The sequence below is a fragment of the Emys orbicularis genome, chromosome 21, assembly GCF_028017835.1.
Source record: "Emys orbicularis isolate rEmyOrb1 chromosome 21, rEmyOrb1.hap1, whole genome shotgun sequence".
In the NCBI taxonomy this organism is placed as follows: Eukaryota; Metazoa; Chordata; order Testudines; family Emydidae; genus Emys; species Emys orbicularis.
The window spans coordinates 1248869-1270907 of record NC_088703.1 but is presented as its reverse complement, the minus strand read 5'-3'; the positions used below and the strand labels follow the sequence as shown (position 1 = coordinate 1270907).

General features: G+C 69.6%; 2 protein-coding genes across 5 annotated transcripts in view; one reads left to right on the top strand and one right to left on the bottom strand.

Moving 5' to 3' along the window:
• Positions 1 to 247: 247 nt before the first annotated feature.
• On the top strand, positions 248 to 12304 carry DPF1 (double PHD fingers 1). Of its 4 annotated transcripts, none has more exons than XM_065420740.1 (12): positions 248 to 330; positions 7375 to 7535; positions 8448 to 8555; positions 8877 to 9004; positions 9183 to 9272; positions 9493 to 9571; positions 10117 to 10248; positions 10720 to 10770; positions 11426 to 11545; positions 11766 to 11878; positions 12075 to 12156; positions 12234 to 12304. In XM_065420740.1, exons 1-12 carry the CDS (start codon positions 248 to 250, stop codon positions 12302 to 12304), a joined length of 1218 nt encoding a protein of 405 aa, XP_065276812.1. The 4 variants fall into 4 exon arrangements, with proteins under 4 accessions (XP_065276812.1, XP_065276814.1, XP_065276813.1 ...); XM_065420742.1 differs by having other exon boundaries at positions 299 to 327; XM_065420741.1 differs by having other exon boundaries at positions 299 to 327; positions 11766 to 11901; positions 12071 to 12156.
• Positions 12305 to 16130: 3826 nt separating this feature from the next.
• SIPA1L3 (signal induced proliferation associated 1 like 3) overlaps positions 16131 to 22039 on the bottom strand; it is a 39248-nt gene continuing 33339 nt past the window's right edge. The window contains exons 15-20 of the mRNA XM_065420712.1: positions 21616 to 21778; positions 21028 to 21229; positions 19966 to 20109; positions 17142 to 17253; positions 16566 to 16647; positions 16131 to 16277 (exon numbers count right to left, since the gene is read on the bottom strand). Coding sequence (XP_065276784.1) covers positions 16131 to 16277; positions 16566 to 16647; positions 17142 to 17253; positions 19966 to 20109; positions 21028 to 21229; positions 21616 to 21778 — 850 coding nt within the window. The remainder of the gene's footprint in view (positions 16278 to 16565; positions 16648 to 17141; positions 17254 to 19965; positions 20110 to 21027; positions 21230 to 21615; positions 21779 to 22039) is intronic.

The window sequence follows — 22039 nt, the reverse complement described above, 5'->3', positions numbered from 1 at the left end:
CCCCCACCTGTGCTCCCTGCCCTGTCACGAGTCACCCCCAGCCGGTGCTCTGGGGACCCCCCCCCCCCTCAGTGAAGCCCCCGGGGGGTGTAATTGCCTCCTCCCGGGGCGGGGGGGCGCACGGGCCCTGCCTGCCTCACCTGGGGGTGAGGGGCTGCAGGCTGGACTACATTTCCCAGGATGCACCTGGAGTTTTGGGAGGGCCCCTGATTGGCTGCCCCTGCCCCACATCAGCCCCGGAGAATGAATGAAATTGTACCGAGCTCCGCCGAACCGAGCGGGGAGCCGGGCTGCGGGGATGGCCGCGGCGGTGCACAACCCGCTCAAGTCGTGAGTACCGGGCCGGGCCGGGCCGGGCCGAGCCGAGCCGGGCCAGGCCAGGGGGAGCGGAGCGGGGGGCGCCTCTATTGTGCAGCTGATGCCCCCCAATAACCCCACCCCCAGCCCAGCCCCTCCTGCTGCCCCCCCCCCGTTTGGATCCCGTCCCGGGGGGCGCGCGGAGCCTCGGGGCTCGCTTGCGCCGGGGGGGCGCCGGGGGGGCTGGGTTAGTTCTGGGGGCTGCAAATTCCATTGTGCGGCGGGGGGCGGGGGTGTCACCGCTGGAGCCGGATTCAGGCCGGTGGGCAGGGGGCGGGGCCGAGCCCCCGGCCCAGACAGCGGGGGCGGCTCTCGCGGTGCGAGGGAGACAAAGTTCCTTTGGGGTCAGAGGCCTGGGCCAGAGCCAGTCCCACTCCCCGCCCCCCCGGCGTGCCCCACTCATCCATCCCCACATCCTTCTGTGTGTCCGTCTCCAGCCAGTCCCCGCCCCCTCCGGCTCCCTGGGTCCTTCGCCAGCCCCCCCCCCCCCACATTTCCATCCCTCCCGCCCTGCACAACCCCCCCCCCCCGCGTCTGTCCATCCCCAGACACACCTATCACCGCCGCCTCTGTCCTTCCGCCCGCTCAGGAGAGGGGCAGTGGGTTTGGCCCGGGCCTGGCTGACCTGGCTGATTGGCAATGCGGGGGGGGGGGGGGGGGTCACTGCTGCTCTCACGGGAGGAGGCATTTGGGGGGCTGAGGGGGGCAGTCCCAGTCCCTCCCCGCTTGGCCTGAGATGGCTCTGTCCTAAGCACCCCAGTGACGTGTTTAAGGGCACTCGGCTCCTGGGTCGGGGGAAACTGAGGCACAGTGAGGTAGGGACTTGCTAAAGGTCTGTAGCAGAGGTGGGGCTAGAACCCAGGAGTCCGGACTGCCCGTCCCCCCATCCTCTAACATTAAACCCCCATCCCAGGGCCAGGGTAAAACTGGTTAGCCAGGACTCCTGGGTGGTGGTGGAGGTGGTCTAGTGGTTAGAGCAGGGGGCTGGGGGCCAGGACTCCTGGGTTCTATCCCCAGCTGGGGGCGGGGTTCCTAGTGGTTAGAGCAGGGGGCTGGGGGCCAGGACTCCTGGGTTCAATCCCCAGCTGGGGGTGGGGTTCCTAGTGGTTAGAGCAGGGGGCTGGGGGCCAGGACTCCTGGGTTCAATCCCCAGCTGGGGGCGGGGTTCCTAGTGGTTAGAGCAGGGGGCTGGGGGCCAGGACTCCTGGGTTCAATCCCCAGCTGGGGGCGGGGTTCCTAGTGGTTAGAGCAGGGGGCTGGGGGCCAGGACTCCTGGGTTCAATCCCCAGCTGGGGGCGGGGTTCCTAGTGGTTAGAGCAGGGGGCTGGGGGCCAGGACTCCTGGGTTCTATCCCCAGCTGGGGGCGGGGTTCCTAGTGGTTAGAGCAGGGGGCTGGGGGCCAGGACTCCTGGGTTCAATCCCCAGCTGGGGGCGGGGTTCCTAGTGGTTAGAGCAGGGGGCTGGGGGCCAGGACTCCTGGGTTCTATCCCCAGCTGGGGGCGGGGTTCCTAGTGGTTAGAGCAGGGGGCTGGGGGCCAGGACTCCTGGGTTCTATCCCCAGCTGGGGGCGGGGTTCCTAGTGGTTAGAGCAGGGGGCTGGGGGCCAGGACTCCTGGGTTCTATCCCCAGCTGGGGGCGGGGTTCCTAGTGGTTAGAGCAGGGGGCTGGGGGCCAGGACTCCTGGGTTCTATCCCCAGCTGGGGGCGGGGTTCCTAGTGGTTAGAGCAGGGGGCTGGGGGCCAGGACTCCTGGGTTCCAGCCCCTGATGTAACCTCGCCCCGCGGGGGGGAGCCGGGAGCCGAAGGGTTAACCCCTCGCGAGCGAGCGAATGGCAGCTGCTCAGGTGCCTAATCACGCAGACAGCAGGGGCCTCATTAGCATCTCATTATCCCCGCGCAGCCGCCTCCATCTTCCCCAGCCCCGCCCCCCCGGGCTCCTGGGGGGGGCGGGGGGTCCCCGGGCCCAGGCAGCTGGACCTGGGGCATCTGCACCAGGCAGGGAGGTGCCCGCCCCGGCTCCGGCTTCCCAGCGGCCCCAGGCTCAAAGGAGACGGGAGATTATCCTGCGTTGGGGGTCCCCTGTCCCAGGCGCCGCCCAGACCCCGGCCGAGATCAGGGCCCCGTCACGCCGGGCGCCGCTCAGACCCCGGCCGAGATCAGGGCCCCGTCGCGCCGGGCGCCGCCCAGACCCCGGCCGAGATCAGGGCCCCGTCGCGCCGGGCGCCGCTCAGACCCCGGCCGAGATCAGGGCCCCGTCGCGCCGGGCGCCGCTCAGACCCCGGCCGAGATCAGGGCCCCGTCGCGCCGGGCGCCGCTCAGACCCCGGCCGAGATCAGGGCCCCGTCGCGCCGGGCGCCGCTCAGACCCCGGCCGAGATCAGGGCCCCGTCGCGCCGGGCGCCGCCCAGACCCCGGCCGAGATCAGGGCCCCGTCACGCCGGGCGCCGCCCAGACCCCGGCCGAGATCAGGGCCCCGTCGCGCCGGGCGCCGCCCAGACCCCGGCCGAGATCAGGGCCCCGTCGCGCCGGGCGCCGCCCAGACCCCGGCCGAGATCAGGGCCCCGTCGCGCCGGGCGCCGCCCAGACCCCGGCCGAGATCAGGGCCCCGTCGCGCCGGGCGCCGCCCAGACCCCGGCCGAGATCAGGGCCCCGTCCCCCGTCGCGCCGGGCGCCGCCCAGACCCCGGCCGAGATCAGGGCCCCGTCCCCCGTTGCGCCGGGCGCCGCCCAGACCCCGGCCGAGATCAGGGCCCCGTCGCGCCAGGCGCCGCCCAGACCCCGGCCGAGATCAGGGCCCCGTCGCGCCGGGCGCCGCCCAGACCCCGGCCGAGATCAGGGCCCCGTCGCGCCGGGCGCCGCTCAGACCCCGGCCGAGATCAGGGCCCCGTCGCGCCTGGCGCCGCTCAGACCCCAACCGAGATCAGGGCCCCGTCGCGCCGGGCGCCGCCCAGACCCCGGCCGAGATCAGGGCCCCGTCGGGCCGGGCGCCGCCCAGACCCCGGCCGAGATCAGGGCCCCGTCGCGCCGGGCGCCGCTCAGACCCCGGCCGAGATCAGGGCCCCGTCGCGCCGGGCGCCGCTCAGACCCCGATCGAGATCAGGGCCCCGTCGGGCCGGGCGCCGCCCAGACCCCGGCCGAGATCAGGGCCCCGTCGCGCCGGGCGCCGCCCAGACCCCGGCCGAGATCAGGGTCCCGTCGCGCCGGGCGCCGCTCAGACCCCGACCGAGATCAGGGCCCCGTCGCGCCGGGCGCCGCTCAGACCCCGGCCGAGATCAGGGCCCCGTCGCGCCGGGCGCTGGCCTGACAGTGAGACGGTCCCTGTGCCCAGAGCTCGCAGCTTGAACAGAAAAGGGCAGGATCATTATCTCCATGTTACAGATGGAAAACGGAGGCCCAAGACAAAGTGCCCAACGTCACACAGGGAGCAGACTCCTGGGTTCTCTTCCCGGCTCTGTGAGGGGAGTGGGGTCTAGTGGTTAGAGCAGGGGGGGATGGGAGCCAGGACTCCTGGGTTCTCTCCCCAGCTCTAGAAGGGGAGTGGGCTCTAGTGGTTAGAGAGGGGGGAGGGGGGCTGGGAGCCAAGACTGCTGTCCCCCCGACCTCATGCCATCCAGTGAAGGAGGCTTCTTCCCCCCCCCCCCCTCACTGCTGGAGACTCCAGATGCTACAAGGAGGTGGGGAGGTCAGAGGTGGGGCCTGTCCTGGACCTGGGGGACCCTGCCCCCTCCTCTGAGCTGGGGGGTGGTCAGTGGGGAAAGCGTCTTGCCTGGATCAGCCTGGCCCCCCAGTGTAACCTGGGACCCCCACCCCTCTGGCACCATCCCCCCAGCAGACCCCCGCCCTGATCCTGGGGGGCTGCAGTTGCAGGGTGGGTGCAGGGAGGGGGCTCCACTCACAACCCCCATCTCCCCTGATACCCTCCAACCTCCTGGCACTGAGTGGGGACTTGGACGGGATGCAAAGGGGGGCAGAGGGGGGCTGTGCCTCCGGTTCCGCCCCCTTCCCTTTGGCACCTTCACTGAGCCCCCCAGGCCCCTCCCTCACTGACTGACACCCCCTTCCCCAGGCCCAGCCAATCCGGCCCCTCGGGAGGCGGGCCTGCCAGCTGTCAAACGCGAGGCATGCTGGGAGCTGTAGTCCCTGCCCCCTTCCAGCTGTGACCCCCCGTGCGACCCCCCTGCGCCCCCCTCCCCGGCCCAGCGCCGCCTCGCGCAGCCCGGGACGGGCCCCGGGGCAGGGCCGCAGCCAGGGGGGCGCGGGGGGTGGGGGTGGGGGGGCTGCATCTCCCAGCGTGCACCGGGGCGCGGGGGGGGGGCGCGATGGGCTCCCCCCGGCTGGGGAATGAATGAAACCGGCCGGAGTCCGGGGCCAGCGCGGGATGGGATCGGCGCTGCAGGAGCCGCTGCGGGGGTGAGTCCGAGCCGGGCCCGGGGACCCCCCCGCAGCCGGACCCCCGGCCTGGCCCCCCCGGCAGCCTGGCTCCCCCTCCCCCCCGCGCCCCCCCGCAGCCGGATCCGGGACCCCCCCCGACCTGCCCCCCCCGCCGCCGGACCCCCCCCCGCAGCCGGACCCCTGGCCTGCCCCCCCCCGCAGCCTGGCTCCCCCTCCCCCCCACAGCTGCACACGGGACCCCCGGCACGACCCCCCTCAGTCGGACCCCCCGGCCTGGCCACCCGCCCCCCTCAAACTCCTCCCCAGCCTGTCCCGCCGGGCCCCCCCAGCCTGGTCACCCCAGCAATCACTACCCGACCTGGAGCGTCTGTGCCCGGGGTTTGGACCCTTCGCCTGCCGCCGTCCTGGGCTCTGTCCGGGGGCATCGCCGGAGACCGGGCGACGGTTCGGGCTGCGACGGGGGGTGAGGGGGAGATGGGCAGGACACGGATCCTCCTGTGTAGGTGGATGGACAGACAGAGGGTCGGACGGACGGGCAGCGCCCGGGTCCGGCTCGGTGGCGCCGATGGGCAGCGCCCGGGTCGGGCTGGTGGCGTCGATGGGCAGCGCCCGGGTCGGGCTGGTGGCGTCGATGGGCCGCGTGTGGATGGGCAGTGCCCACGTCTGGCTGGTGGCACCGATGGGCCGCGTGTGGATGGGCAGCGCCCGGGTCGGGCTGGTGGCGTCGATGGGCCTCGTGCGGATGGCCAGCGCCCGGGTCGGGCTGGTGGCGTCGATGGGCCGCGTGTGGATGGGCAGCGCCCGGGTCGGGCTGGTGGCGCCGATGGGCCGCGTGTGGATGGGCAGCGCCCGGGTCGGGCTGGTGGCGCCAACGGGCCGCGTGCCGCTGGGCAGCGCCCGGGTCTGGCTGGTGGCACCGATGGGCCGCGTGTGGATGGGCAGCGCCCGGGTCGGGCTGGTGGCGTCGATGGGCCTCGTGCGGATGGCCAGCGCCCGGGTCGGGCTGGTGGCGTCGATGGGCCGCGTGTGGATGGGCAGCGCCCGGGTCCGGCTCGGTGGCGCCGATGGGCCGCGTGTGGATGGGCAGCGCCCGGGTCCGGCTCGGTGGCGCCGATGGGCCGCGTGTGGATGGGCAGCGCCCGGGTCCGGCTCGGTGGCGCCGATGGGCCGCGTGTGGATGGGCAGCGCCCGGGTCCGGCTCGGTGGCGCCGATGGGCAGCGCCCGGGTCTGGCTGGTGGCACCGATGGGCCGCGTGTGGATGGGCAGCGCCCGGGTCTGGCTGGTGGCACCGATGGGCCTCGTGCGGATGGCCAGCGCCCGGGTCGGGCTGGTGGCGTCGATGGGCCGCGTGTGGATGGGCAGCGCCCGGGTCGGGCTGGTGGCGCCGATGGGCCGCGTGTGGATGGGCAGCGCCCGGGTCGGGCTGGTGGCGCCAATGGGCCGCGTGCCGCTGGGCAGCGCCCGGGTCTGGCTGGTGGCACCGATGGGCCGCGTGTGGATGGGCAGCGCCCGGGTCGGGCTGGTGGCGTCGATGGGCCTCGTGCGGATGGCCAGCGCCCGGGTCGGGCTGGTGGCGTCGATGGGCCGCGTGTGGATGGGCAGCGCCCGGGTCCGGCTCGGTGGCGCCGATGGGCCGCGTGTGGATGGGCAGCGCCCGGGTCCGGCTCGGTGGCGCCGATGGGCCGCGTGTGGATGGGCAGCGCCCGGGTCCGGCTCGGTGGCGCCGATGGGCCGCGTGTGGATGGGCAGCGCCCGGGTCCGGCTCGGTGGCGCCGATGGGCAGCGCCCGGGTCTGGCTGGTGGCACCGATGGGCCGCGTGTGGATGGGCAGCGCCCGGGTCTGGCTGGTGGCACCGATGGGCCTCGTGTGGATGGCCAGCGCCCGGGTCGGGCTCGGTGGCGCCGATGGGCAGCGCCCGGGTCGGGCTGGTGGCGCCGATGGGCCGCGTGTGGATGGGCAGCGCCCGGGTCGGGCTGGTGGCGCCAATGGGCCGCGTGTGGATGGGCAGCGCCCGGGTCGGTCTGGTGGCGTCGATGGGCCTCGTGCGGATGGGAGATGGGGGGGCTGGAACAGGGGAGGGGCTGGGAGGGGGATTATTTAGGGATTCTTCGAGCATGTGAGCAGCAAGATTAAGTACCACCCAGTAACCCCCCGCAACGCCCCCCCAGCCCAGCCGGTGCCCCTCACTCCCGACCCGCAGCCCCTGCTCGGCACTGGTGTCTGGTGCTGCCCCGAGCTGGCGGAGGGGAAAGGCTGGTGGTGGGGTGACCTGTGCTCGGGGTCCCTCGGTTCTGACCCACCGGGTCCTTCCCTCCCCATTAGCCATAGCAGGGGTGGTGGGGGGCTGAGTGTGGGTGACCCTCGTCCCGGTTTCTGTGCCCCCCACCCTGCCTGGGACTCGCTGCCCTGGACGTCTGGGTCCACGCGGGGGGGGGTGGGGGTGGGAATCTGGTCTTGTTAGGGGCTTGTGCGGCCCTGTGGCGCGGGGGAGATGCTGGGATTTGGGGGGTGCAGACGCTCAGGGGTGGGGGGCAGCATCGGGGAGTTGGGGGAGGCTCTGGCGGTCGGGAGGGGGGTTGGGCCGGCCCCAGCCCCCCTGAACCCCCCAACCACCCCATCTCGCCAGCCTGGGGGAGGAGTTCTACCGCGAGGCCATCGAGCACTGTCGCAGCTACAATGCGCGGCTCTGCGCCGAGCGCAGCATGCGCCTGCCCTTCCTCGACTCGCAGACCGGCGTGGCCCAGAGCAACTGCTACATCTGGATGGAAAAGACCCACCGGGGGCCAGGTGAGCTCTGCCGGTGCCCCCCACTCCCGACCCGCAACCCCTGCTAGCCCAGCCCTGCCCCACCCCGCCCAGCCGGTGCCCCCCACTCCCGACCCGCAGCCCCCTGCTAGCCCAGCCCTGCCGGTGCCCCTCACTCCCGACCCACAACCCCTGCTAGCCCAGCCCTCCCCCACCCCGCCCAGCCGGTGCCCCCCACTCCCGACCCGCAGCCCCCTGCTAGCCCAGCCCTGCCGGTGCCCCTCACTCCCGACCCGCAACCCCTGCTAGCCCTGCCCTGCCCCACCCCGCCCAGCCGGTGCCCCCCACTCCCGACCCGCAACCCCTGCTAGCCCAGCCCTGCCCCACCCCGCCCAGCCGGTGCCCCCCACTCCCGACCCGCAGCCCCCTGCTAGCCCAGCCCTGCCGGTGCCCCTCACTCCCGACCCGCAACCCCTGCTAGCCCAGCCCTGCCCCACCCCGCCCAGCCGGTGCCCCCCACTCCCGACCCGCAACCCCTGCTAGCCCAGCCCTGCCCCACCCCGCCCAGCCGGTGCCCCCCACTCCCGACCCGCAGCCCCCTGCTAGCCCAGCCCTGCCGGTGCCCCTCACTCCCGAGCCGCAACCCCTGCTAGCCTGGCCCTGCCCCACCCCGCCCAGCTGGTGCCCCCCACTCCCGACCCGCAGTCCCTGCCAGCCCCGCCCTGCCAGCCCCGCCCTGCCCCACCCCGCCCAGCTGGTGCCCCCCACTCCCGACCCGCAGTCCCTGCCAGCCCCGCCCTGCCCTCCCCCCAGCTCTGCCGGTGCCCCTCACTCCCGACCCACAGCTCCCCCTTCTTGGCCAGCAGCCCCTGCAGCCGAGCCGTGGGGCTGTGAACACTGGGGGTTGGGGGGGGAATCTTGGGGCTCATGTCACATACCCCTCCCCCCTCCTAGGCCTGGCCCCGGGGCAGATCTACACGTACCCGGCCCGCTGCTGGCGCAAGAAACGGCGACTGAACATCCTGGAGGATCCACGTCTGAGGCCTTGTGAGTTCAAGATTGGTAAGGAACTGGGGGGGGGGGGGGGTACAGGGGTTGGGGGAGGGGCAGCGGGAGGAGGGGGAATAGGGGGGCCATGAGGGACCGGGGGGGGGGGAAGAGTTTCATCCTGGTGCTCTCAGCCCCTCCCTGTTGTGGCCCCCAGATTACCCCCTCCCCCAGCAGGGGCTGGGGTTGGGGGCTCAGTTGGATTCCATGGTAACGCTGAGGGAGATCGGAGCCGGGGTGGGGGGGTGCTATCGGGGTCTCTCCCAAGGTGGCGGAGCGCCGGGGAGCCTGTATTTGGGGGCCTGGCCCAGCCGCTCTAACGTGCCGCCCCCCCAGACTGCGAGGCCCCCCTGAAGAAGGAGGGGGGGCTCCCAGAGGGGCCAGTGCTGGAGGCTCTTCTCTGCGCCGAGACCGGGGACAAGAAAACGGAGCTGAAGGAGGAGGAGCTGGTGCTGGACTGTCAGGTGAGGACCCCCCCAGCCCCCCAAACCCTCCCAGGGGCGAGCCCCCCTCAGGTTTGGTCCCTGCCCCCATCCCATCCCTGGGGGCCTCCCTGGTGGGGCAGTGCCGTGGGGGGGGGGGAGCCAAGGCTCTGATTCCCCCCCCCCCGGCTCTGACACCCTCCCCCCCCATGTGTGGCAGAAGCAGCAGGCGGGTGAGTTCCCCCACGACCTGGAGGGCGACGACCTGGAGGACGACATCCCCCGACGCAAGAACAAGGCCAAGGGCAAGGTGGGGCAGGGGGTCTATGGGGGAGGGGGAGCTGGGGGGCAGGGGGTCTATGGGGGAGCTGCAGAGAAGGGGGCAGGGGTGGGGGGTGTATGGGAGAGGAGGAGATGGTGGGAGCCCAGGCCCCCCCGGGGCGCCCCCACCCCATTGGCTCTGTGCTGGCCCTGGGGCGGGAGCCGGGGAGCCTGTCCGGCTGCATCTCACCCCATTCCCGGCCCCCCAGGCCTACGGGATCGGGGGCATGCGGAAGAGGCAAGACGCCACCTCACTGGAGGACCGTGACAAGCCTTACGTCTGCGACAGTGAGTGTGTGGGGATGGGACCCAGGCGTCCGGGACGGCAATGCAGGGCACTCACCACTAGGGGGCCCCACAGCCCCCAGCTCTGGGGGGCGGATAGGACCCAGGCGTCCGGGACAGCAATGCAGGGCGCTGGGCACTAGGGGCCCCCACAGCTGTGTGGGGGGAGGGAGGGGGCGGATGGGACCCAGGCGTCCGGGACAGCAATGCAGGGCGCTGGGCACTAGTGGGCCCCACAGCTGTGTGGGGGAGGGAAGGGGCGGATGGGACCCAGGCGTCCGGGACGCAAGGCAGGGCGCTGGGCTCTAGGGGGCCCCACAGCTGTGTGGGGGGGAGGGAGGGGGCGGATGGGACCCAGGTGTCCGGGATGCAAGGCAGGGTGCTGGGCACTAGGGGGCCCCACAGCTGTGTGGGGGGGAGGGAGGGGGCGGATGGGACCCAGGCGTCCGGGACGGAAGGCAGGGCGCACACCCTCAGCTCCCAGCCCAGGGGATTGGCCGTGGGGGGGCTGGTTCTGGGGGCTCTGACCCTGCCCCCCCCACCCCCAGTCTGCGGGAAGCGCTACAAGAACCGCCCAGGGCTCAGCTATCACTACACCCACACCCACCTGGCGGAGGAGGAGGGCGAGGAGAACGCGGAGCGACACCCCCTGCCCCTGCACCGCAAGAACAACCACAAGCGTGAGCCCCGGGGGCCCCACGGCCGGGTCACTGTCGGGGGGTTGGGGGAGAGGCCTGCGGGGCCCCACGGCCGGGTCACTGTCGGGGGGGGGGGCTGGTTTCTAATAATTCAGTGGGGGGTAGTTTGGGGGTGACCAGCCCCCTGGGGGGCAGCGGGATGGGGAACCAGCCTGGCCCCAGTCTACCCCGTGCTCCATGCCCAGCCCCCCCTCGGTGGTCCCTGGGGGCTCATAAGACAGTGCCCCTCCCCCCAGGGCCCACGCTCTTGTCAGCGGTGCCTGGGTGGGGGTGGGGGGCTCCCCCCAATCATCGGCTGTTGGCGGGGGGTGGTCCCGGCCTGCCCCCGGGAGTGGGGCTGGGTTTAACCTGCCCCCAGGAGCTGGGTTTAACCTGCCCCCGGGAGCTGGGTGGGAGGCGGGGGTGGGCTGGGTTTAACCTCCTTCTCTGTCTGGTTTGTGCTGTTCCTGTCAGAGTTTTACAAAGAACTGAACTGGGTCCCCGAGAACCAGCGCAGACACACAGGTAACACCCCCAAACCCCTGGGGGGGGGCAGAGCCCATGCCCCTCCCCCCAGTGAGGGGCCTTGAACATGACCTGGAGAGGATGAAAGTGACTGGGGCATCGGGGCCAGTCAGGGGAGAACGCCCCTGGCCCCCAGTGCCCCCCACCAAGCCCCCGGCACGCAGTGCCCCCCACCTCCTGCTGAACCCTCCGCCCTGCTCCCTGCAGCCCAGCGCCCCCTGGGGCTGTGGGGCGGGTGGGGGGGGCTGTGATCTCAGACACGAGGGAGCCAAATCCCATTTGCTGGGGGCGGTTTGGAGAACTCAGATTGGGGGCCTGGCCAGAGCGGCTCTCCCGGCCCCCCGCCCCGACGCCCCCCTGGAGCTGCCCATGTCGTGCGCGGCTGGGACCCTTCCGGGGCTGGCCCTGGGGCCAAGGCTGGGCTGGCTCTTCCCAGCCAGAGAGGGGAGCAAAACGCACAAAGCCGGATCCCCGCAGCGGCTGGGGGCGGTGTCAGGCTGCCAGGGCACTGTGCTGAGGAAGCTCGCAGCAGTGGGAGGCTTGTTGCTTAACCCGGGGCTTCCCCGTTGGAACCAGGCCGTGTCGGGCACCCCAGGGCCGGGGGGGGGGGGCTGCTGCACCCCCTTCATCTCCACCTCCCCTTGCTGTTTTCCAGCTAAGAAAGCTCCGGACGGCTCCGTCATTCCCAACGGCTACTGTGATTTCTGCCTGGGCGGGGCCAAGAAAACCGGCTGCCCCGAGGACCTCATCTCCTGCGCCGACTGCGGGCGCTCGGGTAACGCCACCGGGGCCGGGGGGGACAGAGCCGGGGCGTCCGGTCGCGCTGTCCCTGCAGGAGGGGCTGGGCCCTGCTCTGGGACGCCCCTGGCTGGTGCCCTGAGTTTGCTGGGTCTCAGCCTGGCCTGGCCCCACCCCGGCGAGGGGGGGGGGGGGAGAATCGCTCGCTCTGGGCCATCACCCCCCCCCGACTCTCCCCGCTCTGTTGCGCCCTGCAGGTCACCCCTCGTGTCTACAGTTCACAGTGAACATGACAGCAGCCGTGCGCACCTACCGCTGGCAGTGCATCGAGTGCAAATCCTGCAGCCTCTGTGGTACCTCGGAGAACGACGTGAGCCTCCCAGCCCCCACTCCCTGCACCCGCCAGCCCTGACCGCCCCTGTCCCCCCACTCCCTGCCCCCCTTTCAGCCCCGCATCCCCCCTCCCACTGCTCCCATCCATCCCCCTCTTCAGCTCCTCTGCCCCGCCCCCCCACAGGCTGGTGTCGCTGCTCCCCACTGACCTGCCTTTCCTGCCCCCCCGGCAGGACCAGCTGCTGTTCTGTGACGACTGCGACCGGGGCTACCACATGTACTGCCTGAGCCCCCCCATGGCAGAGCCCCCCGAAGGTGAGCTGGGCTGCGGGCGGGGGTGGGGCCGGTGGGGGAGGCTGGGGGGCCAGGCTGACGCTCTCTCCCCCCCCCAGGGAGCTGGAGCTGCTACCTGTGCTTGCGGCAGCTGAAGGACAAGGCCTCGGCTTACATCACGCTCACCTAGAGCCGCCTGCTGGGGGGGGCACCGTGACCAGAGCGAGTGGGAGACCCCCCCGACTCCAGCACCCCCGGGGGGCCTCCTGTGCACCCCCCTCAGCCAAAATCCTCCTCAAAGCCATAACCGCAGGTGGGGGGTGGGGCCAGTGCTAGGCCTGGGTGCTCCCGGGGGGGGGGGCTGCTCCCCAGAGACCCCCCCCGACTGGCTGGGGGGGGGGGTCTAGGGGAAGGGGCATTTGCATGATGTGAAAATAGAAATTTCTTTTTCTTCTCCCAGGGCTGGGGGGGGGGGGGGGAGAAGAGCACTGTCCCCCCCCCAGCTGTTCCAGCACAGGCCCTTAGTGCTGGGGGGGATTAGCACGTCCACTGCTGCTCCCCCATTCCCGCCCCCAGTGCTGTGTCTCATGGGGCCAGCCCCCCCCCCACTGGGGGGTATTTATTTTAGTGCAAGAGGAACCGCGGGGGGGCAGTGCCCCTCACAGAAGCTGTTTGATGTGGGTGTTTATTTTCTGTTGTTCCTGGTTCAAAAAAGGGGGGAGGGGAAGTGTAAAACCCCCAAAGCTGCCGGGGGCAGGAGCAGCGGGCAGCCCGTGGGCACTTCCAGCCGCCAGCACTGCCCCCCCCCGGCTGCCCCCCTCCCCTTGTGTTCATGGTGTCGTTCTGGTGCTGCCGTCTGCAATGTGCTTGGATTGTTCTGTGCATTAAAACATGGTCAGTGGCCCAGCCTCAGCGTCTTTTCTCCCAGAGCCGGCACGAGAACCCAGGCGTCCTGGCTGCAGGGACGGGGGTGGGGGATGCACACAGGGAGTTTGGGGTGAGGCACTTCCTGTGTGGCCAGCCCCAGGCATCATAGCAACCTGTGAGTCAGCTGCCGGATTGGCCCCCCCGGCCCTGGGGGGAGTGTGCGGGGGGGGGGGGGGGTGTCCGGTGGCAATGTGCGGGGGGGGGGGGGGGGGGTGCTGGTGGCAGCCTGCAGCTGTGACCTACTTTTTACCCTGATTATACCCCGAGCTGCCGGATTAATCTCTGCACTCCGGGGGCGAGGGGGAAGCACAAACCCCCCCCACCCCAAAGGGAACCAAGCAATCCCTTGGCTGGGCCTGCCCCCACACAGGGCGCTGGTGGGGGTCGAGCGGCTAGAGCCAGGCTGTGGGTCGGTCCCAGAGGGGAGTGTGATGAGCCCCCCCAGGTTACATGTGTTAGGGGAGCAGGCCCCTGCTGAGGTCACGGTGTGTGTGTGGGGATTTAAAGGGGATTTTCACCCCTCCCCGTCGCTCTGCAGCAGGGCCGAATTCAGGGCCCCCTTTGCTCCGGTCATTTCACCCCTGGGGGGGGGGGTCTAAGGCCCCCCCGCGGAGGGCAGGTCCCTGCTGCTAAGGGCGCCCAGCCCATGGCTACGCCCCAGATGATTCCAGCTCTGCAGGCGAGGGGCTGGCTAGAGCCTGGGGGGCGGGGGGGACAGGGCTGAGGGCTTGGTGCCAGCCCAGGGCTCACCCCCCCCCTCTGCCCCAGGTGGCTGGAGCCTGGCGGCTGCTGCTGTTAGACCATGGTGGGGAGGTCAGATCCAACCCAGGCTCTCGGGGGGCGAGTGGCCCCGGGCCCTGCAAGGAGCTCCCGCCCTACACCCCCTAGCGATGTTCCTGCCGGCTGCAAGCCAGAGCCCCCTTCGTCGGGAAGGTTGAGCTCCTTGTAAGCCTCCGACCTGCTGGGGGGAGAATCAAGCAGGGGCCGAAGGGGGAACAAAGGCATTTAAAAGGCGGCTTTTTCTATCAGCAAATTGTGAGGTTTTAATCTGCAAGGACCTTATCCAACACCGCAGACAATTTACACACACCCCCCCCCGGTGCAAGGCCAGGCCCGGGACCGTGAGCCCGACGGCTCAGACATGGGATGGGGGGAAGGGGGGCGCAGGCCTGCGTGACCCACAGGGAGGGGGAACGACCCTGTGAGATCTGACACCACCTCCTGCCGCGTAGTGCCCGGGGCCGGGGGCCACTTTGCTTTCCTGCCCAAACGAGGAGGGTTTGCTGGATCCTGCAGATGGGACCCAGGGCCCAGGCACTTGGTGAGGGGCTCTGCTCTGCCCAGCTTCGCCCGCTGCCCCCCAGCCAGCAGGGGGCAATCAGGAGGCTGCAACGTCAAGCTGATTCGAAGCGCCGCGCAGCCGGGGACCTGGCCCGGGCTCAGCCCGCGGAGCTGGGACGCGCCGTGCCCACTGGCTGAGGCACAAGAGGTTTCATGCACCGATATGAAATTAGCACCTTCCTGCTCCATGCGCCTGGCTGCCTGGTGACCGCTCAGGCGTGAAGGAAGTAATGCAGCGAAGTACCGTATCCATGCGAGCCGCCGGGAAAGCCTCCCGGAGCCCTGTGGTTAGCGCTGGGCTTGGCTCCCAGGGCCGAGCTGTAAAAGGCAGGGGAAGCGGCTGCCGGTTGGATTCTGGAGGCAGCTAGAAAAGGGAATTCAAAGGTCGCCCTGTGTCACCCCATGTGCTGATCCAGCAGTTTAGCAAACCAAACCCCAGAGGCGGAGCTCCCACAGCCCTGCCCGGGGTGAAAGACGGACCCCGGTCCTACGTCTCTCCCAGCCCCCGGCAAAGCAGCGCTCCCCAGCGGGGGTCTCAGTGCATCCCCCGCCGTAAGAGCAGGTTCATTCCCTCCTGCTGCTGCACGCGACTCCCCGCTTTGACCTCTCGGCTGGTGCGAGCGCTGCCCCTGGCGGCCTGGCGCCAGGCACAGAAATCTCAGAGAAAAGCCTTACAAACAAACCGTCTCATTTATACAAATATAGTGTTTTATAAAGAACATTTCCAGTGCAATCAATTTGCACTTCCTGAGCCGCTCTCAGCATTGCATTCGCTAGAAAATAATTTAGCTTTGAGGAAGTGCTCTCCAGAGTCGGGGGGCAAGTTTTAAATTCTCTCCGGTACGGGTACAGTCCCATTATAATTATTTTACACCAGAAAAACCACCGCAAGTTCTGAACAGAGCCATGGTCGGTGACAGCGGCCGAGCCTGCCCAGCTCCGTATTGCGCTCCTGGGAACTGGCCGTAAGATGCAGGCTGTGTGTCGTGGTGCAGAAGTCATTTCACAGGGATCGTTCCTGGATTCGTCTAGGTTCGCGCCCAGGAGCTGGGAGATGCAGGGTAAGGAGGCGCTGTCCTGGCCCGGGTGTCCAGCAGCGCCCTTTGCATGAGGTTTAACGGGATGCCACGGCTCGCACTGGCACCCCAAGAACATCCTGGTGGCAGGGCAGAGAACAGACACGGATCCCTGCCACCGTGGGGAGGGATACGGAGCCGTAAATCCCCGTGTTTAGCCCCATATTGCCGGGGACGTGGTGCAGGCGTGGAAGGGCCGGCGACGCACCTTCCAAGGACAGGCCCCTCCCGGCACATCAGCAACTTCCCCAGCGCCCTGCGAGTTGCTCCAGCCAACTGCACGTCCCAGGTCTCTGCGGCTGCCCCCACCCGGCCAGCAGCCTGGGGGCACAGCGCTGGGCGAGCGTGGCACCTGGCACCCGAGCGCTCACAGCTCCTTATCCACGGGGCTGGAGAAGATCTTGGCACAGCGCTGGGTGAGCGTGGCACCTGGCACCCGAGCGCTCACAGCTCCTTACCCACGGGGCTGGAGAAGATCTCGGCACAGCGCTGGGTGAGCGTGGCACCTGGCGCACGAGCGCTCACAGCTCCTTATCCACGGGGCTGGAGAAGATCTCGGCACAGCGCTGGGTGAGCGTGGCACCTGGCGCACGAGCGCTCACAGCTCCTTACCCACGGGGCTGGAGATCTCGGCACAGCGCTGGGCGAGCGTGGCACCTGGCGCACGAGCGCTCACAGCTCCTTATCCACGGGGCTGGAGAAGATCTCGGCGAACTTGCGCAGCTGCTCGTTGGCCGTCTGCGATTCCTCCTGCAGCCGCTGGTTGTTCTGGCGCAGATTGGCCACCTCCGCCTGCAGCACCACCTTGTCCTGCTTCTCCTGAGCGAGAGAGGGGGGGTGTTTGGAGAGCTCCCGGCTGCAGCCAGCCCCATCCCCAGCCGGGCCACCAGCCTTCTCACAGCTCCACAGCAAACGGGAGCAAGGAGTGAACCCAGGAGTCCTGGCTCCCAGCCCACCTGGCTCAAACCCACTAGGCACCCCAGCCCCCGGGCACAGACACTCCTGCCCGATGGCGCTTTCTGAGAGGCTGCCCAGTGGCAGAGAGAAGGGGGTGCCCGGTGGGGCCAACAGGAGGGGAAGGGGGCAGCCCCGATGTGAGCCCCTTACTTTCTGCAGGTCGTTGTGTAGCTGCTTCAGCATGGCCTCCAGCTGAGACACCTTTCCCGTCAGGTCCACGGGCAGCTCCTCGCTGGGGGGGGAAAACATGGGTCAGTGCGTCTCGCCGGCCTGCCGGGGGACCCAGCGCGGGCCAGGGGAGCTGGCAGGGCTGCGGAGACCTGATGCAGCCCCTGGGGAGCGCAGGCCAGGGCAGCATCGGGGCAGGGGAACAGTCTCCCTGGCCAGGCTGTGGGTGTAAAATGGGGAAGGATGAAATGCTAGCGCTGCCCTACAGACACACACAGCTGTGATGGGGGCTCCCCCCATGCAGGCCGGCTGAGGCTGCAGCGTCTGCTCTCCGCTCACTGGCAGACGGCTCCCACGGCGCCAGCTCCATGGATAGCCATGCCAGGAGACACGCTGAAAGGTTGGCTGGGTTACTGCCACCAGGAAGAGGCGCTGGCTTGCCTGAGCCCTCGCCCGCAGCTCAGGCCTGCTGCTAGACACAACTGCCCGCCAGCCTCTGCCCGGCCCCCCCATTACAGAGAGGGGCAGGAGCCAGGCTCCCGCGGGCTCCCCGCTTACCTCATGGTGGGCGTGGTGCGGGGCGTGGGCTGTCTCTCCAGGCTGGGCGCCGGGGGGGCGTCGGGGCTCAGCGCGGAGTCGTTGAGGGAGAAGAGGGAGACGGCTCTCTGCACTGCAAGGCAAAGGAATGGCTGTGCTTTGCCGCGCCCATGCCGCCTGGAGGGACCCGCGCCGCCCGGGCCCTGCCCGCCTCAGCCCTCGCACGAAGCTGTTTGCGGAGCTGTGGCAGCCCCTGAGTCACTGCTGCATGCTGGAGAGAAGCTCCTCCCAGAGCCCCGTTACCAGGCAGCGCCCCCGGCCTGACTCACGCCTGGCCCGCGCAGCCCTCCGTGGGCGTCAGGGGCTGCCAGCCCAGCATCTCAGCCCCAGAGGAGTCGCACACTGACTGCCCCTGTCCTGCAGCACAGCCGGCCGGGGGGTCCGTGGGCAGAGACCGGGCCAGCGGGACTCCTGCTGCGGGGCCGGGGCCGTTTCCCAGGCAGGGTGACGTGCCATGGCCAAAAGGCCACGGGAAAGTCTGAACCACGTCAAATGCAGGTAGGGGGAAACGCCCACGGCACAAGCCCCCCCCCCCCCCCCCCCCCCCCCCGGCTAGGGGCGCCAGTCTCCACAGGGCCCCTTGCAGGACACCCCCGCCGAGCCCATGGCCCCACCCGCTGCCATGGCCCCTCCTCACACACCTGCAGCCCCTTCCAGAGTTAACCCTCGCTCTGCTGCTGCCCCGCGGCTCACTCTGGCTACACGCCTTTCTCTTCCAAGCGGAAATCCGGGGGTTGAACGGGCACGGTTAGGAACGGGGGGGGCGGTATTTGTGTGGGGCTGAAGTAGGCCCCCACCCCCACAGATCGGTACATGTCAATGCGGGAAGGGGGGGGATGGGAAGAGACAGGGCGGTGAGAATCCGCGGGGGCTCAGATCTCCCTGCGAAGGCCTGGCCATGCCTGCGCTCCCAGCGCTGGCCTCCCGTGGCACTCAGCTCCTCTCCGCAGGCTAGCAGCCTTGCCCAAACCGGGGCTGTTTATTTTGCCATGTTGGCTGGGAGGCTGGCGAGGCCGCGGCTCCCTGGGGATGCGAGCGGCAGTGGAAGTCACAGGCGAGGTGACGGGCCGGACCCAGCGTTGTCTGGAGTCGGCAGCCGGGTACGGTGAGGAGCAGAGGTGTGGCTCGCCCCACAGCACGAGGGGACCCGGGGGCTTTTCAGGCTACTTTGGAGACTGCCGTCTGCACAGCCCGCGAGAGCTGGTGCAGGGGGGCACCTCACCAGCAAAGCCCCCTCGCCCCCAAGACGCTGGACGTGGGGAGGGGCAGCAGTGTGAGCTGATGGATACGCTGGGCCCTGCACACAGCGCTGGCCCTGCTCCCCACCTACCGCTCAGCGCTAGACCCACCCTCCCCCCCTGCTCCCCCACGACCAGGCCCCATTGCTTCCTGGTGCCCAGCTCTGTGCTCTAACCACTAACGGCGCTGCCCCACGCACTCCCCACGGCAGCAGGGCCTCGGGGCTGGCGCAGCGCCAGGGGAACAGCCTCCTACCTGGGGAGGGGTCTCGGTCACAGCAGGGTGCTGGGCGCCTGTATTTCTCCCTGAGCCGCACGACAAGGCCTCCCGTGCGTCTCCTGGGGTGGGGCTCCCAGCCACGTGAGCGTGACGCACAGACCAGGAGATTCGACAGGTCCGGACCCATTGTGGCTCGAGGGCGTTGGGCGGAGCCGGCCCAGAGGAGGAGAGCAGACGGAGCCTTTCGCCAGGCACTGCCAGCCTGGGTGAGGCCTGGCTCCCAGGGCAGCCGTAGCGCTGCTGGGGTTACGCTGGCTGGGAAGGGGGACGGGTTCTACTGGATCCCAGTGGAACGGGCAGTAGCAAAGCCATCGGCCCCTTGCTCACCCCACCTGTGGCAGGGCAGGTCTAGGGGCAGAAACGAGGGAATCCGAGCAGCGAGCGGGGGCCCTGCTCACAGGGACCGTTGTGACCAGCTGCTCCAAGCTCCTGCAGCACCGCGCCCAGGGAACCCACCCAGCGCAGACCGTTCTCCTCCTCGCACGCCCAGTGCCACCCTACAGACACCCCATGGCCGAGAGCCCATCGCCCGCCCGGGCAGCTGCGAAGCGACCCGACTGGGACACCCCTTGGAATCCGCTCCCGCTCTGGGGGCTTGAGCCAAGCCCCCCAAATCACAGGGCGGCTCTGAACCTGGGGGCCCACCCCAAGTGCTGAGCTGCCAGGGGACAACGTGAGGGACTCTGCCCGGTCCCGCTGGCCTGGGGCTCCCTGGCTCCGAGTCGGAACTAGGAGGGGTGGCAGAGATGGAGCGGAGGGACGGAGGAGACTCGCGGACGGTGCACAAATGACTCACGTTAGCCACGTGGCTTTGAAACCCCCGATTCATACCCACTTCCCGTCACTGTCCCAGCAACCCCCATGGCACGTCCCGCCCTGCTGCCCCCAGCCCCGGGGCGTTGGAACAGTGTGTACCGTGGGGGGCTGGGAGCCATGGAACCCAACTGTAAACCCTGGATATGATGGAAACCACTTCAGCCCCCCTGCACCCCTAGTTCCAGCACCTCCCCCCCCGGCTCCGTTCTCAGAGCTCTACGGCCAATGAGGCCACGGTCAGTATCAATCACCGTCGCCTCCTGCAAAGGGAGGTCGTGCCTCAGTTTCCCTCTCGCTGCCATTAACTGGGCAATACTTTCCCCATGCCGCAGCTGTCTGGGCGCGGCTCGGCGAACTGGCAGCCAGCAGCACACCCACGCTGGCAGGCCACGGCTCGGCTCGGCTTCCTGGCCGCGGGGAGCCAGTGTTCTGCAGATGCCGGGGCTCCTACCTTCATAGGCCTTCGCAGCGTTGACCAGGCTGGACCATTCCAGGCCAGCTGCCGTGTCGGGCAGGGGCATCAGCCCCGGGTCGAGGCGTCTGGGGGGCTTGTCCCGCGCGTCGCTCAGTGACAGCTCCGAGGCACAGATGGTGGCTTTGGGGAGAGCAGAGGGGTCAGAGGACGCTCGGAGCGCCGGGAAGCAGGCCCAGCACCCCCCGGAGCAGCACGCTGCCCTGCTGCCAGCTCCCGCCCACTGCCCTGTGGTTATGCCGGGGCCAAGTGTAGCCTGGGGGTGAGCACCCCAGCTTGTGGGTCAACCAATCATCCCCATTAGCACGTTGGGGCTGGTCTGCAGAATCCACATGCTCCAGTCCTTTGATCCAGCCCCACCCCGGCTCCTGGAACCGACGCTGGGGCCCCGCACACGCCCGCAGACCCCACCCCGCATGGGGCCCTTCTCCAGCACCTAACTGGAGCCCGGGGCGATCTGCCAGCGGGGCCCTGCCTCACGGCCACTGGCAAGAATCGGGCCAGTGCTGGGAGGAGGGACCGACGTGCAATGACACATCCAGGCAGAGGCATGTGGGAGAGAGGGAAGGAAGGGGCCGGTCCCGTGACGGTTCAAGGAGACCCGCCTGGGGCTGGATGGAGACACCCTGGCTCTTCCCAGAGGGGGAGCTGCGCCCGCCCGCGGGGAGAACCAGCTCTCGTCAGCTAACAAGCACACGTGCAGCGCATGACATCTCTCTGCCAGGCAGGCCCCTGTGTGCGCTCCTGACGGACCGGGACCACAGCAGCACCAACGTCACACACTACCCTGCCTCTCTCTCACATTCGTCACCTAGGGACCCCCAACCACGGTACATCACCCCCCCTTTCACAGCGAGGGGAAGTGACGCAGCCGGAGTCACACAGCAGGCCAGTGACAAGAGCTGGGGACAGAACCCAGGAGTCCTGGCTCCCAGCCCCCTCCTGCTCTAACCCACCAGCCCCCACTCCCCTCCCAGAGCCAGAACCCAGGAGTCCTGGCTGCCAGCCCCCCGCTCTTACCGAGACCCGTGCCATACTCACATTTCTTCTCGGGGAGGCCGCCGCTGCCCGGCTGCGGGTGCTGCCGCCGGGTGGGCAGCGTGCTGGACGGATAGGTGCTGGTGAAGAGGACGTCGCTGGCTAGGGACTGTTCGAAGCAGGTGGCGTTGGCGTAGCTGGCGTCTCTCCTCCCGCTGCACAGGCTCTCGTCTGATAACGTCCGCTGGAGAGTCTTCTGCGGAGACTGTCGCAGAAACAGTTACTTCCCACGATAACCCGGGGTCACTACTGGGGGTGTCACATCAGCACCGAGCAGCCTCATCGGAGACTGGGGCTGGGGACAGCACAGTGAGCGACTGTTCCTGCCCCAAAGAGCATACAGTACAGTGTGGGAGGGGAAACTGAGGCACAGAGAGGGGAAGGGATTCGCCCAAGGTCACACACAAGATAAGTGACAGAGCTGGGGATGGAACCCAGGAGTCCTGGCTCCCCAGCCCCCACTCCCTGCCCAGAGCTGGGAACAGAACCCAGGAGTCCGGCCCACTGGAGCCTCAACACTGCTGTTAGATAGATGGGCAGGGAGCAGAGTTCCCCTTGTTAGTGGGGCCCACCCTGTCGGCCTGCACCCACCATGGCTCTCTCTGGCTCCGGGCCCAAGCCGTCCATAATGATGAGCTTCTTCAGGTCGTCCTCAATGGTGGACTTGTAGTTCTTGCGGGGGGAGCGCAGGTCCCGGAGTGACGCCCGCAGCCTGGGCTGCCCAAAGACGTTCTTGGTGTTCATGTCGATTTGCCTAGAGCAGCGTGGGAGGGGACGTGCTCAGAGACCGGCTCCAGGAGCAGCCCCCGTTAGCCAAGAGCACGGTAGGCCCGATGGTCAATGCCCGTAGGCAAGAGGGGTGTCTGCCTCCCAAAGCCCCTGGGTGTTTACAGCCCTTCTGTCGGACAGGCGAGCCCCCACCCCCTGCTCCTTTCAATCCTACGGAAAACTCTGTCCGCCCCAGTGCTCCGGCTGGATTCGGGCGTCACTCGTCAGCTCTCTGGGGCAGGAACAG

Coding starts and splice junctions, on each gene's coding strand:
- DPF1 (XM_065420740.1), top strand. CDS start 248: ATGAAATTGTACCGAGCTCCGCCGAACCGAGCGGGGAGCCGGGCTGCG. Junction 331..7,374: donor GTGCACAACCCGCTCAAGTC/GTGAGTACCGGG, acceptor CCATCTCGCCAG/CCTGGGGGAGGAGTTCTACC. Junction 10,771..11,425: donor GAACCAGCGCAGACACACAG/GTAACACCCCCA, acceptor GCTGTTTTCCAG/CTAAGAAAGCTCCGGACGGC.